We start from the raw sequence: 17213 nt of genomic DNA, 5'->3' as shown, positions 1-17213 counted from the left end.
GGGGGGGGAAACAAATAGGAGAGAAAGGCCTAAAAACCTTTCTTTAAAAAAAAGCCTTTTTATTAAACTTGTGTTTCTTTCCATTACGCCTCTTGTAAAACTTTGGGATTGCTTTTAGCAATGAAAGGTGCTTTTCAAATACAATGTATTATTATTATTATTATTATTATTATTATTATTATTATTAACTCATCTTTAAAAGAAAAAAAAGAAAAAGCTGACTCACCTGCAGAGCTAGCAGCTTCTCACTGGGCTTAATGTGTCGCTGTATCTCACACGCCACAGGCTGAATGACTTTAATACCATCTTCATAGAACACATAGAACATGTTTCCAATGCCGAGACCTGAACAAAAAAGCAAAAACAGACTTATCACACACTGTGAAGACCCCAAAATAGCATATGAGACTGCACAGTGTGAACATTTGCAACGGAAATAAGCCGACAACATTGTTATCTACGTTCAAAGCATCAAATCATTTAATCCCTCTCATCACAGTTCAGTAACCCTATTACAAACATTCAATTAACTCAGTTTAATGAATCCTACAGTGAAGCAGAAGCAGTCTAGACGTACCTTCTTCTCGCCACAAAATGTTTGCCACTGTGAGGGAGAAAAAGAGGAAAGCGTGGTTAAAAATCAATGCGAGAATCAATGGGGTCCCTTTGTGAGAGCTACCCGAACACTAACTCTCATTGAGGCAAAGAGGAGAGCGGGCTGCATGAAAGTTTTATGGAAACTGTCTCTCCCACACCACAAACAATCGATAGAGCCCTCTGCTTGGAAATAATTTGATACCAAACACTGGAAAACGGAGTGCAGTCAACACAATACAAGTACTGTAAAGCGTTTATGGTTTGTGCTGCAACACAAGTATGCTGAGAGACATAAAAATAGACTAATAAATACAAAATCTAAGACATCACATCATCAATATGGGCCGTATGGATAAGACGCCTTAGACACCCATGAGTAGTCCACAGGCTTCAAGCTCAGATGATTATCATACGTCATTAAGAGGGATCAGTGTGTTCCTTCTTCGGTGGCAAACCCAGTTCCTGCTCCTATAGCAGGTCATTTCTCATTAAATTCACTTAAAGGTGACTAATGACGGGGAAATGTCGAATGAAAGCCGCACATAACAACCTGAGTGCTTCAGTGGCTGACCTGAAAAGCACAGCAGCTGTTTGATTTCAAAAGCAGCCACCGGAGAGAAAATATGCCATCACTTAAAATGACATGACCAAAGAGTGATGTGCTAAGGAGAAAAAGTAGAGCCATTATGAAGTTATTTTGCATGTAAATTCTGCTGCTCAATCATTCTTATCCTCCGTCACAGCAGCCGCAGTGCTCTCCCCTCACGCTGGCTTTTTAACCGTGACCTTCTCTCTCATTGTTCATCCGTCCCCCGGCCTTCCCTTTGCTTCCCCGTCTTCAGGCATTCTCAGGCTACAAACCAATCTCCAGCTCAATTCACATCCGATTCTAATCTCGCCTCGATTGCAATGCTCATTCCCGCGGCCTCGTGCTCGGGTGGACGGGGGAAAAGGGGAGACAATGCCGAGCAGACACCGTGTGTCGTTAGTCAGCCTTAATCTTTCAAAAGTGCTTTGCCAAGTGTTTCCTGTGCACTCTTGCATACCTTTCATCTCATTAAAAAGTTACGCAAAAAGGAGTAGGGTCTATAGATAGGAGGGACAGAGACGGGAGGGGAGGGAAGGGAAGGGCAAAAACAATACCATTTATTTGAGATGTGCCAAAAAATGGAAAATGGAGAAAATGGGAAAGAGGAGTTGAGATGAGATCTTGTGTGCCCGGGTCTTTTCCAATAGCCCACAGTATTGATGCTATTCATCACTTGGCAGAGAGACTGTGGCTGTTCTGCTCATACAAGCAGCCCATACATCAACTTCATCATCCATATAACAAAACAAGCCGGCTGCCACTGTAGGCGGTGAGTTCACTCTTTCTGGCCGTAATAACTGTGTTTCCACCGGGGTCCCAACATTGGGAACGCCACGCTCTGCCTGGACTCTGCACTTCCTGCCCGTTGGCAAGGTTACATAAATCCAATTTGTTTACGGGAGCAGTGACAGTGGGCCAAAATGCCTTTGGTGTTTACCATAGTGGCATGGCAGGGAGACAGCGGATGCATAATAAAAGGTGGAGTGATTGTGTCGGAGGAGACGCATAATGCAGAATGTAACTGTGGAGCCTGCGGTGTGAAGGCTTTCCACGTCTTCCAGAAGTTTCTTGGAAATGTTCTGCTTTAATCATAAGGACGGATACTTTATTATAGAATGCAGTAGTCACTTTCTATGATGAAGCAGAACAGAAATGCAACTCCAAAGGGGAAATAAATATCTCTCAGTCTTTTTGCTTTTTTCCTCATCTGCATTGATACAAACAGAGACTGTCTCAGTGCAGTGACTCATTGCGTGCAGCACAGGTAAAGCAGATATCCATTTCTACAGCAATGCCAACAAGGCTTCAGATGCAGCTGCCAGCTCTCACTTAAAGCACATTGGATTAAAGCGCCCCTCAGGACCCCCCGCCTTGGGTTTTAGCTAAAGCCTCTAAACCTGAACATCAGCAGAAATGTGAATTTGCATCAATGTCTTGTCTTTTTCTAATTTTCTCACTATTGATTCTCTATAAAGAAAGTGTCCTGTTTCTATTTGTTCTTATTAGAATCAAGGATTAAGAGGACTGACTTTCTTAAGAGCTGTGAAAATAAGCTTCCTATTAAATGCAATGGGGAGCTACAATGACACACAGTTATTTATGAGTGTTATACCTGAGGATGTTTTCACCCCAAAAGTTTACTTTGATCATTTAGCCATGTTTTTTTTTATTTTATGGAGAAATACTTTGATTTGAAACTACGTTTAAGAGGCATTCAGGTATACAACTGGCGATACCATATTTTTCTGAGTAATAATAATATTCATAATTATTACAATTGTTTTGAGGCACTTTATATGACACCCAAGGACAGCAAACAGTTCATAAAAACTCTACAAGTTTAAAAGCAAACACCTGACAAACACACAAAAGACATTCAAAACAGACCCAAATGAAGGGAAAGGAGAATGATGAATATTACAGTGTCAACCAACCCTTACGATCATAAGTCACAATGTGCCGGTCCATACCTATACTATTTATTCTACCCTGTCAGAATCAGAATCAGAAACGGGTTTATTGCCAGGTAGGTTCACACACACGAGGAATTTGACTTGATGTCATGATGCATACATCAAATATAAAACAAATATGTCTGTTGCTTTTAACCCCAAACCTATTGGTTCCTACAGAAAGGCTCAGTTTTTAACTATATCTGGGCTTTGTAGTTGAATTTGACTTTACTCAAACTGCTGTTAATATTGTTTTTCTGAGGACTAATGATATGACTATTGACTATTTGTCAGAAATGTTTTGAATATTTTTTTAACAATGGCACCTCTATGGCACAGAGGGATAGGATATATCAGGCTTTGGCTCTACTACAGGCAATACTTATTCAATTCCTCTTTGTTTTGGTTTTTTATTCAAATAATTTGTATATTGTTGGGGAATAATTTGCCCTGCATGTCCTCCTTCGCCCTCTGACGCAGCTGACCAGCCGTTATCTCCCATAAGGAGGGGCTGCCCTAGCATATTGTTGATGTTTATGACCGGGCAACTCTCTGTCAGAGATAGTTATTGTTGTGGGACACCTGGAACACATCCTTCTCGGGGCTTGTTGACTTCAAGGTGTGAAATCTTCGAGGCCATAAGCGTCAGCTGCAAGAGATTCAGTGTCCCCGTCTGTTTAGTCTATCTGTTGATTAGCATCCAAACTAGTTAAAACCTCATGCAAAGGAAGGTCTCGTCAGAATTGATTGTGGCAACTTGTAGTGTAGTGTGTAGTCAGAACCTCTGACTCTTGACTTGTCTTGTGAATTCTCCGGCTCCAAATAAACCATCAGTGTTTGACATCCTGCATGATGGTGACTACTCCTGCATTGCTACACAGAACTTTCCCCCACATATATAATAAATAGATATAAATAGACGCACAGAGAATTTCACAAGCCTTGTCTTAAAAATAAAACTGCTTAATATGTAGTTTACAAAAGGAAAGGTAGAAAATGAAACCTCCATTCAAGGAACTGAGAATCATAAAGCATTGTGAAGTATTTCTTTGCATCAACTTGAAAGCACCCTGATTAATAGGGGGTCAAACAGGAAGTCATGCAATTGTAACTCTCCGAACAAAAGCAGAATTACAAGGTATCTTTTCCTGCATGATTTGCAAAATGAAAGAGATAGTTTATACAGTAGAGGAGAAGTCTCAAAGGGTAATATAAATGGGGAGATATTTCATGCCCAGTTCAAAGCGTCCACCAACTGCTGGTGGCCTTTCTAGTGCTAAAGCGCTTCACTACTTTATGCTTCTCACCTGACTTCCTCTCTCTGCTCCACATAGTCATGACTCACATAGTGATCAAGTCCCCCGTCTGACTAAAGTCTTTCAGCTGTTATGTACTACCCATCCATTTCTCAGGCAGAACATTCTTCAAGACTTTTCTCATTGCTTTTAGCACCTCTGTAAAGATTGAGGGCCAACTTCAACGGCAAGTCCCCGGCAGTACAATTTACAGGCAGGTAGAGTCAGGAAGCTTTCAAAAAAAAATAACTAGACCTGACTGCGCTAGAATTAGAGCCGGAAGCCTGTGGAGGACTGGGGGCTGTATCATCTTTTTATGAGGACAAGTATTCAACAGACTTAATCCTTGGAGAAAAGTCCCGGAGAGTTGTAAAAAATATATAAGCCACTGGAGAGGGTTTGAAACATTGAAGCATGAACAATAAAGTGTCTGTGCTCATCACAAACGTAAACTGCAATAGGAAACACGGAGAGTTAATATGAACTGCCTTACAATGATAGGAAAGGCCAGATTTCTTCTAACAACAGTGGATTTTCAATATAATATATACATTTTAAGTCACAATATCAACATGACCTTTTAGCCAGGTTATGTTAACATTCTTTTTGTTTTATTCTGTGTAAAGTTATCATCATAAATAAGGAATTGTACATTTTTCTGAGATTGTTGTGTGCTTGCTTTGTCCTCCCTGCTTTATGTTTTGCATTGTTCAATTCGTTTTGGCAGTATTTTAAAGAATGCATGATCAACAATGTTCTTAAGCTGCACTGCTGTAACCGGGTATTGCATGCATTTTAAACTTCCTGTTGAATTTACAATGTTTATTTCGCAAAGCTCGTAGCATGAAACTCAGCCGACAGTCAGAGCTGCTGGGACTGTGGACTCCTTGTTGCTGACAGCGTGTCCAACACCGTGTGATGGGGAGGGACGCCTCTGATGGGAACATGGACGCTATTTTGGCACGAGTTGATGTTTTCTATTCAGAGGATATGGAGCAGACAGCATGGCGGACAGAGTAAAACAGAATCTTTTAGCAGACTTTAGAGTGGAGTGGTGGTTTTCATCGTATCTGAGTGATTGCATTGTTTTCTCCCAACCAATCACTTCATCAGCTGATGTCCCTGATTAGATCTTCCTCTCGGCCTGGATGTGTGAAATTAAACTGTTTGAAAATGTACGAAAGGTAAAATGTCAAAAATAAAAAGCTCTGTAAAGACGAATGCAATGGTGGAAGAAGTACTCAGATGTTCTTGAGTTAAAGACGTCCTGAATTAAATTGTGTTCTTAATTATAAGCACAAAATGATTTGCTTTCAAATCTACCTAAATTACCAAAAGTACTCAATATTCATTATGGCACATTAAGGAATCCTAAGTTAAATATTATTAGCTTTTCTTTTATTATTGATGCATTAACATGTGTTTATCACTTAATTGTTGCAGGTTGATCAGTATTACTTTATATAATGCTGTAATCTTGATCAACAAACCATTAATGAGGTTGTATCAATAATATTAATCTGCAAAAACTAGTAACTAAAGATGTTACATTAATATAGTGGAGTAAAAAGTACAATATCTCCATCTGAATTGTAGTATTGTAGAAGTATACACAGGTAAGGTCAGATAACCTCAAAATTGTATTAAATACAGAACTTTATTCATGTAATTCGTAACATTTCAGCACTGGGCAGGTGAAGTATGTAGAATATATATTTGGGTAAAGTATAGAGAACACATAGCAAAGATTTCATAGTCGATACGAAGAAAACAATACAAGGCTGAAAAATGATTCATGGTTGAGGGAGGCGGGAGGGTTACATATCAACAATAGTGATCCAACAGTTATTTGCCAAGTTCATACTACCAGCTAACCCTTGAAAATATATATTTGTGTCCATTAGGTTTCATGTGTTACCTGTTTTTAAGTGTCAGTACCTTCACATAAAACAAACCACTCTGTATTTAATCAAAACCTAAAATGGCTAAATCGTTTAGAAATCACACAAAATCTGCAGATGTAATGAGACTCGTAAGTGACTCATGACTCAGTGGGGATGTTTTGCAATGCAGCTCTTTCCAGCCCACTAGAGTTTCAAGACTTTGTGTTCCAGCTGAAGAACGTAAAGGTCATATATTACTTAACGGGCCTCGACAGTGAGTCATGAAGCATTGAGTAAAGAAAACAGAATAAGAAGTGAAGAATTCACATTGCAGTCGTGAGTGGAGACCAGAACAGGAAATGAAGCAGTTCTCTCCACCTGATTCCCGTTGACCCATACATGTAGCCTTACTGTGTATTGTTATGTTACATATGCACTAAATCTACAAAATGAGCTATAGTTAAGGGTAGGAACATTGTACTTAACCTGTTAAGCCCGAGGGGACCCTAATCCGGGTCTGGCGGGTAGTTTTTTCACGAAACTGTATCTCAGGGCTTCTTAATATTTAAAAACCTAATAATGTGTCATACTCACGTAACGGTTAGAAACTCAGCTAACTGAAGATATGAACCATATTTTACCGAAACAAAGCACAAGTCTCACAAGAAGCATCTAAATGAGGCCTGAGTGAAAAAATGCTGACACAGTTAGCACAGAGCTCACGGTATAAATACCCGTATTACTTATCGTAACTGCACATCCAATCCAGCGATTAGCAAACTGAGATTCCACAGATTCCAGAAATATCAGTATCATCTCTGAGCGATCAGAACTCGCGACAGGGACATCACAACACGTAGCTTCACGGAGCATTCACGGGAGATCGTCTCACCTTAGCTGTTATTCTGATCAAAAGTCGTGTTCAATGGCATTAAACGAACGCCGCTGAAGGTTAATCCAATGGTTAATCCAATGTGTCTGTGTCACTTTGAAATGATTCCTGATAATCCATCATTCTATTTTTATGTAAAAAACGGAGATTTCATATTAGCTGCTAATGATAGCCACCAGAGTGTATCGCAGCTTCCGGTTCCGGGGCATTCTGGCTGCGCATCACTCATTCACCCATGGGTAATGTTCAGAGAAAGTAAACGGGCAATATTATATTTTATATAAATCATAATTATATTGCTGCTTAAAAGTTTCCCAAAGAAGCGTTAGCTTTCACAACATCCCCCAACTTTTTGTCTCTTTGCATGTGTCCTAATATGCATGTATCCATAAACCATATATGACCTGCTCTATCGAAATCAGTCGCATTGACCCGAAAACACATTTTGAGTTGTATACACTGCTGGAAAGAGGATATTCCTAGCTTTCTAATGATATCAGGATTGTTTTTGTTCTCCAAATACTAAGCAAAATATGTCACATTGACTGTCACCGAGTCATCATTTTGAAAAAAAGGCCTTCATAGTTTCCTCTTCTCTGGAATCCATCGATCTGATTGATTATTAGCGGAGCAAATTATCAAAATACTACGGAGGGAAGATATTTTCGTTTGGATTACTGGTCTGGGAGAAGCTTGCGAGTGTGTGTGTGTGTATACGTGTGTGTGTGTGTGTGTGTGTTTGTGTAATTTTGCGTTTGTGTGTTTTGTGTTGGTTTCCCGGGGAAAACCCTCATGAGAAACACCGGCTGTTGTTATGCCTGCTGTGACGTTAAGTTACTCCATTCTCCGCTTGTAATTATGCCGTCACAAGCTTCAAAGTTGTATTTATCATCTGAATTTGCCGAAACAAGTTTAATANCTGTAGCTAACGCCGGTCACTCACCAAGATAGCTGCCCAGTTCTCCACTGGTTCTCCTCAGACCACAGCTCAATTTCTCTCCGATGGCCGTTATTTCTTCTAATCCTTGGCTGCTCCTGGTCTCTTGGACGCCTAGCAGGCTCATAATTATAAGGTTGTGTTCCGTCATATGCATTCGAATATTCATGTTCAACTTCTTCTGTGTGTTCTGTGTCGAAACTAGCATTGGGATCCATGTTTATTAATACGTTACACCGGCCGCTCTCCCCCTTGTGTCCCCCGTGTTACGTCACACGCGGGAGGTCGCGTGCCGAGGCTTTTTTATGCGGAAGTGAACATTTCTTACAAAAACGACGCCAGATGTCACTGTAGTGTATATTTCTGTATATTTTTTTGAAAATCTAGTGTATTCATCATTTTCCTACACATTTATTCACAAGTGTCTTTAACTTGGAAGTTGCTCTTTAATAGGAATAGTCTCTTTTTCACAATAAAGGAAAAAAAGGCATATTTAGAGAAAGTTGACAGTCTTGCCAACAATACAAACCTTTGGCGTGTAATCACATCCCAGAAGACCCAAAACAAAGCTTCAAACTGTATCCATCTGTCACAAGAACTACTGATTCCCCATATGTTTTTGAAGTGTTAGTCCCTTTGGCGTTCTAGCTTTGGCAGAAAGTATTCCATGTTCACAAGTACTAACTTAAATTGTCCTCAAACAGTGGCATTGCCTTTAAGTCGCAGAATCCAGGATGCTTCAAACCAAGAGTGTGATACTCTGATCCAACATACATTGAGATGCTGGTGGGCATGTTGTTGCATCAGACTTCCCTTGATCTAATACCATTGATCTGAAACAAACGCAGATTCAAATGGCACAGTGAGATTGTACTTGGAAGTATTGGAGAAATCTGACTTTGTGGAAAGTAATGATCTCATTGTGCGAAAGTCATTGTGTTTATGACCTGCCCGAGGCTCCTCGTTCAGACACTGGATGAGAGACATGGCTGAATATCTAACTAAGCCCGTTGTCAAAGGGCTGAATAAGGTATTAGGCCGGAGATTAACTGAAAAACATGATTTGATGAGAGAGGCAAGAATGATATTTTTTAGATGAATTCACCTCCGAGGAGCTTGAAGGTCAAAACCTCCTCAGCAGAGGCGCTGAAGTAAATTGTTTTTCTCTCAAATTTACCCGACTGCTTCATTGTTTGGGTAAATCGGAGCAGTCACCACTCTTGAGATATCTTTAACAACCTCTGTCACCAGCTAGCACAGCACCATCCATCTCTGACAGTCTGCCGCTAAACTGGCATAAATATCTGCCCTTCAAAAATGTGCCAATTATTCCTGTAGCTTCAGAAGATCGGCGAGGCTCAGAACGAGCGTGTGTTGCTTCAGTTTCTCCGCTTAATGTACATTATGCTGCTCTTCATGCCTCACATGAGGGATCTTCAGAGGACTGAGTGGTGTATATACTGGCTCAATCAGATGCCCCTCTGCTCTCTTTAGCTCAAGTGCCCTTCTGGAACAATTAAAGATGTGATAGTTATATCATTATTCCAATATTGTAAGCGAACGTCTCATAACAGTAGTTGAAATGAGAATATCATGGTCTTCAGTGCCACCCTTCCATCTGTTACTTAGACATATTGTATTTGCGTATGAATAATCTCAATATAATATGTTCTTATTATGTAGGTGATTTACTGAGCAGTTATTAGTATGTTCCATAGGTTTCACTATATGGCTTTTTGGTTGTTAATTGGTGTCTTTTGAAGGCAATTAGTGTAGCATGTCACATGGCAACAGCACTAGTGTTGTATTTGTGTGCTGTAACCGTTACCCTTGAACTCTGGCAAATAATTAAGACTTTAATAAGATTTGAGGAAGCTTTCAGTGTTTGTGTTGCTAATTAATGATTTTACTAAATTACATTAGACATCTGGGCACTCATAGTCGCTGAAACATTTTAATGAGTTGTCTCTTTACCTAAGGTCTATAAGCTCTATCGAAATCAGTCGGAAGTCGCAACGGCTCATTTCAAAATAAAAGTGGATTTGCGTAAAAAACTATTTTTTTCGGGGTTCGGGTGTTTTTTCTTTGATTTTAAACAAACAAAGTCTTGGCTTTCAGAATATGAAACTTTTATTTCCAAACTCACACGATATATATATTCTTTAATCTTGTAAAGGGAAGATGACAGGCAATCTGCTCTTCCGCAGCGCCGCCCCCCCTCCCTCCGGCTGACATTATGAATGTAAGCGTAGAGTAATCATAAATAACACGGCAGGGTCCGTAACAGTTTGTTTTCATCTGATTTCAATTAAACAAAGTCTTGGCTTTCAGAATATTAAACTTGTTTCGGCAAATTCAGATGATAAATACAACTTTGAAGCTTGTGACGGCATAATTACAAGCGGAGAACGGAGTAATTTAACGTCACAGCAGGCATAACAACTGAGGTTACCTACTGTAACCCCAGTTTCTATGAGTAAATGGCGCAGCCCTCTAAGGCTATCGCTATTGGGTAATCCCCCTGCGCACCCGCGCAGCACTGAAACNCTAACTTCACAATGTTGTGATGTGACGTTAGCTAACATTCTGTAGCTAACGTGAGGAGAACCAGTGGAGAACTGGGCAGCTATCTTGGTGAGTGACCGGCGTTAGCTACAGAATGTTAGCTAACGTCACATCACAACATTGTGAAGTTAGCTATCATATATCAGGCTATAACTAAAGCAGCATTGATAATATAGTAACGTTACTGGCAGGACTGTTGATACTGATCCATAACAGAAACTAATGCGCAAGTATCAGCCGTATCTCGCGTTACCTAATGCAACTCCACACTACGGTGCTGTGTACCGGAGGGGAGACGCGAGATACGGCTGATACTTGACGATCTGGCGGAGAAAGGTTGTGGAGCCTCCGTTGATATGCCGTTGTAAATGGCTTGATGGAAAGCAGGTGTGTAGTCGGGGAGGGTGCACAGCTGATTGCAGCAGGTGAGTGGAGGTTGAGCCGGGAGCCAGGAGTGACAGCCACCACACCCACACAAACAACACAGACAGGGGGAAACAAACAAACAGCGTTACCTAATGCAACTCCACACTACGTCTACGGTGCCGTGTACCGGAGGGGAGAGAGAGAGAGCAGCGAAGGGGGGGGAAAGAGAAGTAATACGGTTTCCTGATAAAGCTGTGGAAAGTATGTGCTGCAGGGAGGTGGATGCACAACGCACCCAGGAACGAACGCTAGCTCCGGTCCTTTTTACTGTGGACTTGATGTCCTGACAGGCTGGTATTTGTGCAACCTGCACAAACACAATACTGCACCATGATTACAAATGGTGAAATACAATGTAAAACTACTGAAAAATACCAGCTCACTAAAACACAACCGCTCTACTCAACGCAACTACTAACTATACCCGCGGTCAGAGAGCGGAGATGTTTCCCCTGTGTGATGTAATATGACGCGTTTGACGTATGACCTTAAAAAAAAGCCGTTTTTAAGAACAGAGCTCAAAATTGCTCCTTTCCCTCTGAATTCCTGCCCTTATGTCTCGTAAAACATATAAAATCCTACATTCACTTTTTTAATTGTAATTTTCAAGCAAGTTTAAGCATAAATGTAGAAAAAAAAAAAACCTGCAAGATGCTCTTTAAGCTGTCAACATCAAAATAATGTATAGTAGGTATATGACCATAAACATGTAGCCATGCTCAAATCGCTTGCATTTGTTTTTTATTCCATCCAAAATGTCCATTGGTTGCAAATTACTTTGCATCTGTATTTCTTCAACTCATTTCCTAAAAAGGTCAAATTTAGAGAATTGATAAAAAGTGCTTCTTATAAAATGCAGAAGCCTGATAATGAAGTTTTTTATGATGTTTAAAAGAAGGTGTGTATACGTTTTCCTTTCCGACCAGATATTTGGATATGCATCACGACCCGAGCTTTCAATCTGTTGGCTTGTCGGTTTTGTTTACGACGCACAGACATGCCCATAAACAAGAAGGACGAAGTCTGTCGCAAACTGGGTTATTCTGAAATGTTTCCATTTTCAAAGACAGATCTTCAGAACTCATCTCTTTAGACTCCACTTCCAGCAATAAAATGACTAACAAAGCACTTATACACTAATAAAGGACCGGCTTATCTAAAGCCAGTTGAGTAGCACTTGAAATGTTTTTGCTCTATGAAACCTAATGTACTTATATGATTCTGTTTTCTTCAAGTTTGTATCTTCTTGGTCGATTGCACTTATTGTAAGTCTCTTTGGATAAAAGCGTCAGCTAAATGCAATGTAATCTTAAACCCTATTAACATCAGAATATACCACATCTTAATTTAAAAAATGCTAATATTGGAGCTTATAGTAGCATAACACAGGTGTTACATAACACCTAAACACTGACTGTGCTTATGCATAGCACAGTCAGTGTTTAGGTGTTATTTACGTTATGGAGGATTTGGGGAATTGGCTTTAAACGTGTGGAATGTTAGATTTGCTTTGACATGTTTTAAATCCGATCTTTGTTGATTGCATTTTTTCCATAATTCCTACCCTTTAGCCACTCCCTGAAACCAGGATGTGACCACATGTGGATCTACAGACGGGCCCTAAGTGGACCAGTGATTTAGAGAGCCTCTCTGGCCAGAACATGACGCCATATGGAGCTCATCAGGATCCACACTGCATGTACTCCAGCCTGGGGGTCCAGATGAGGATTTTGACCAACTGTGATTTATGGGACAGAAGTGGGGTACCCAGATGTTACTTTTTGATTACATTTTTGCAGTCTTGATTGGTGAAACTGGCCATTTAATACATTAGAAATGCCATGGCAAGTGTACAAAAACAAACTGAGTAGAAAATGGTGCTGTATATCGTAGGAGGATACTCAGCACAGGTGACGTCCACCCTGATTGCTAATGTGTATGTCTCTGTCGGTGAACAACATGACCAATACATTAGTTATTTCTAATTTGATTTCAAGTGCATTTGCTTCGTTTTCCATCTGCTTTACAAGTGCAGGTTACCTCTTCCCCATCATGGCCAGACACATTTCCAGGAAGGTAGGCAGGAAATGGAAAAAGTGAAAGCGGGAATAGCAATACACTTTACAGGCCTTGCTGGACTATCCCATACTTCAAAGTACACATAAAGAATTTCCAATGCTCTGAGCGGTGATTCAGACGGTGCTTGTAGAAAGAGATAATTAACGGGTGACCTAAAGCTCAATCAATCTTCCTACTTGTTCTGTTAAGGTCAGGTTACTTTGACAAAGAACAGCACACACTCATATTTGAGAAGTCTGTTATATTATATTATATTTTTATAATTAACTATATAAGTATTGCAATATCTGTATTTTAGCTTTAAAATGTGTTCTTTCTGTTTATATGGATGACCCTGTCTAAAGTAAGTAAAACATATTTGATTCATATGTTATCTGTTTGCTGTATTTATGTAAGTTACTAAAAAAAGACCATGCGTTCTTTAATCAGACGTTTGGATCATGACTTGAATGTGGGGATTACATTTAAAATCATTATTGAAGATATTTTTTTATAAGTGCCGTGGGGAAAATATGCTTACATAATTGTGAGAAATTCACAAAATATCTGAAGCATGCACATCCAACAACTTCTCTAAGCTTCACAGCAAGATCATGCATTTTTGATATCCCACTGGTGATTTTATTTTTTATATTTTTGTCAACACAGCTTCTTCTCATACATATTCATAAAACGGACAAAACACTCAGGTAAAAACAGCTGCTGTACTTAATGAAACTTTTTGTGCCTGATGAATTATACCGTGTTAACAATGAACAACAGAAATCTGTCCTGGACTTCAACTCTGAAGTATTGACGGCAGCTGGCAGCTCTCCTAGAAAATCTCACCCTGGCGACCTCTCATTGCAGAGCCCAATAACAGATATATGTCCATCTCCAGGGCCTCATCAAATGCCAACATAATGCAAATGCAAAGAGAGGGTCAAAAATCAAACCTGCAGCCTACTCATAGAGTTAATACGTGCTGTGTTTGTTTGAGTTATATGATTTTATGAGAGAGAGCTTGAACAGCAATAAAGAAAGCTGCATTAAAAATATATTCCGTTTATCTTCTTACCGCACAGATGTATAGGTTGAAAGTAAACACACACACACACAACACAAACAAACACACACACACACAAACAAACACACACACACGTCAGGTTTATTCTAAATGCCGAAGACATACTAAGTTCAGTCTTTGTTATTTTGAACTTTGTATCCTAATGTTTTGTACTTGACATTTAGACTAGTAAACCTTTTGAAAATAATTCAAACATACCTCAATCACATGAACAAACATTGCTACAGAGGCGCGTTATATAAGATTTGATGCCAAATAGCAGCATGTATCATCTGTAAAGAAAGCCTTCAAATCAGTTTTTTCATAGGATTTCAAAATGAGACTAGAAACTAAATCAACTTTGTAACGCTCTTTCTTCAAACAGACACACCAACGGCAGCACACAGCAAAAGAAAGTGACGTGAAGCAGGGGAACGACTAAAGCACATGAAAACAGACAGAAACATAGACCTGGGAATACAAACAGGACTCACACCCGTGTTGGTCGATACAGGGTCTCTCTCAAGACACCTGAACTACTTCTAGGGTTTATCTGGTTTTTAAGGAAAATGCTGCATTCACCTTTTAGAAGGTTTTCTGTAAGTAGTGACCATTTTTTCAAATAAATGTTTTCCACCAGAAAGCTCCTTTAATGGAGATACAGCGTCAAAAGTGGGAGAGAGAGGGGGTGATATTGCCTGAAGCTTCAGCGCACTCACATGCCAGCTTTAACCACTTAGCTATCCCACGGCACAATAGTGACAACATTGAGCCGAAAATAGTGAGTTAAAGTTGATCAAAAGGAGGTAACGTTTAGTAAAAAGAAATACAAAATGACATTTGAAGACTACGTTCAGAACTAAATGGCCTCTGGGATATAATTGTGGGAGCGGAGGTGAGGGTTTCAGAGGTTGAGGGCTGCAGGCGGTGTGAGATGACACCAAACATAGGCCTCAGGCTCGAAGAGACAGATAGTAGAAAGTCCTCTTCCCTTAGTTCACTTCACTAGTTTCTGAATTAAGGTGGAATCCTCTTAGGAAAACCAGAGTGGGTCAAGTATGCAATCAGTCAGATATTTATTCCAGACTAATATATTTTTTCTGTCCCTCTATCTTCGTGATAAAGTAGTGCAGCCACGTCTGTGTGTCTTCTGATATCCCTTTGAACTCGTGTCCTGTGGGGTTGCTCACACCAAAAATGGTCTCCAATGTCCATATCCCAGCCCTATTTTAGCCCGCGGTGGAGCTTCAAAAGCTTCAAAGCACACGCCTGACTTCCGACCTCGGCGAGAATGATCCTCTGATGATGCATGTCAGGCAGGGTGCAGGTCTGCAGGAAGTGTCGTACTTCCAGGATGACATCTAAGCGCGTCGGGGGGTAGAAGAGGCGCAGGAGAGTACACAGGTGTGTGACTACACTGCAAAGATGCTAAGAGTGCTGTTTGGGAAGCCTAATCACCCAAAGGAAAGAACAACACACTAACAACTGGTCCTCAACCCCAAAGGCAGATTCTGACATTTCAGAGAAGGTCAGAGCTAATTACCGTGCAAGACTGTTCATACAAGAGGAGATTGTTTGTGTGGGAAAATGCTTTCTAAATTTGAAGAAGGTTCCTGGTGTCACAACCTTTATGTTTCACGGAGACATATTGACAATGCCAAATACCACCTAAATCAATTGGTACACGTGCCAAAAATCACTGATGTGGCGCGTGCCGGAGAGGAAACTGTGGGTCAATCAGTCGATAATTAACTGACAGTAGAGTAACTGACAACAACTTTTATAATAAAATCATTAAGCATGACTGCTAAGCATCTCACCTCATCACCTTTTTTTTTTAACCAGTGCCTTTATTTGAGTGATAGCTATGAAAGGGGGGGACAGAGGGAATGACATGTGGCACACAGTGCTGGATACAAACCCGGCACTTCCACTTGGGAGCTATACGCCGGCCAATATCGCCTATTTAACAATAAGAAGGATTAGCTCCTTTTCCCTCATGTATTTAATTGTAATATGAACATCTGTAAGGCTGTAAGACAACAGATATCCTCAGGCTCTGGGTATTTTGCCAATGGTATTAATGGCTATATTCCAACTTTTTTGTACATTTTATAGACGTGACGATTTTTTAATTGAACATTTAAAAAGCACAAGTAATCACTAATTAAAATGATGTCTGCAACTCGTGATTATTTGTATAATTGTAATTTAAGTGTATATTTAAGCAATAGCTCACGACAGGCCGTGGTATATGCTCATTATATCACAGCTAAGGGGCGTGGTTCGGCCCGACGCGAAGCGACAACTGCCCTAATGCCAAAGGAACTGCACACTGAATATGTTTTGCTGTTTGATGTGTCTGGACCGCTGCGTAAAAAGGAGGGTTTCTGCCCCGTTACTTCTCCGCTGCTTTCTTGTTTCAGTAGAGTAACTGACAACAACTTCTATAATAAAATCATTAAGCATGACTGCTAAGCATCTCACCTCATCACCTTTTTTTTTTAACCAGTGCCTTTATTTGAGTGATAGCTATGAAAGGGGGGGACAGAGGGAATGTGGCACACAGTGCTGGATACAAACCCGGCACCTCCACTTGGGAGCTATACGCCGGCCAATATCGCCTATTTAACAATAAGAAGGATTAGCTCCTTTTCCCTCATGTATTTAATTGTACTGTTTTTCTCAGACGCGGAGGGATACTGACTTGTTGTGAAAAGTAACTTACAATTCTACCCGTGGTATACGCTCAGTATATCACGGCTAAGAACCAATCAGATTGCTTGATTTGACTTGTCCGTTTTATAAATATTTATTATACTCTTATAAGATGTATGTAGATAGAATAAGAAATGTATAGAATATGACACGCTACAAAAACAGAAAACCGGACGAATGTTGTCGATAAGACGGTAGGACCAGGTACGTTAAATTTTACCCCCGTAAAAAAAAG

General features: G+C 40.2%; 1 protein-coding gene across 1 annotated transcript in view; it reads right to left on the bottom strand.

Moving 5' to 3' along the window:
- Positions 1-17213, bottom strand: part of fstl5 (follistatin-like 5) — a 273902-nt gene that overhangs the window by 24615 nt on the left and 232074 nt on the right. The window contains exons 9-10 of the mRNA XM_010795567.1: positions 578-604; positions 227-345 (exon numbers count right to left, since the gene is read on the bottom strand). Of these exons, the coding sequence (XP_010793869.1) occupies positions 227-345; positions 578-604 (146 nt within the window). The remainder of the gene's footprint in view (positions 1-226; positions 346-577; positions 605-17213) is intronic.

This window comes from Notothenia coriiceps, unplaced genomic scaffold (genome assembly GCF_000735185.1).
Source record: "Notothenia coriiceps isolate Sejong01 unplaced genomic scaffold, NC01 NC01_scaffold00037246, whole genome shotgun sequence".
Lineage (NCBI taxonomy): Eukaryota > Metazoa > Chordata > Actinopteri > Perciformes > Nototheniidae > Notothenia > Notothenia coriiceps.
Note: the sequence above shows the minus strand (reverse complement) of the source record. Positions and strands in the feature narration are given on the sequence as shown.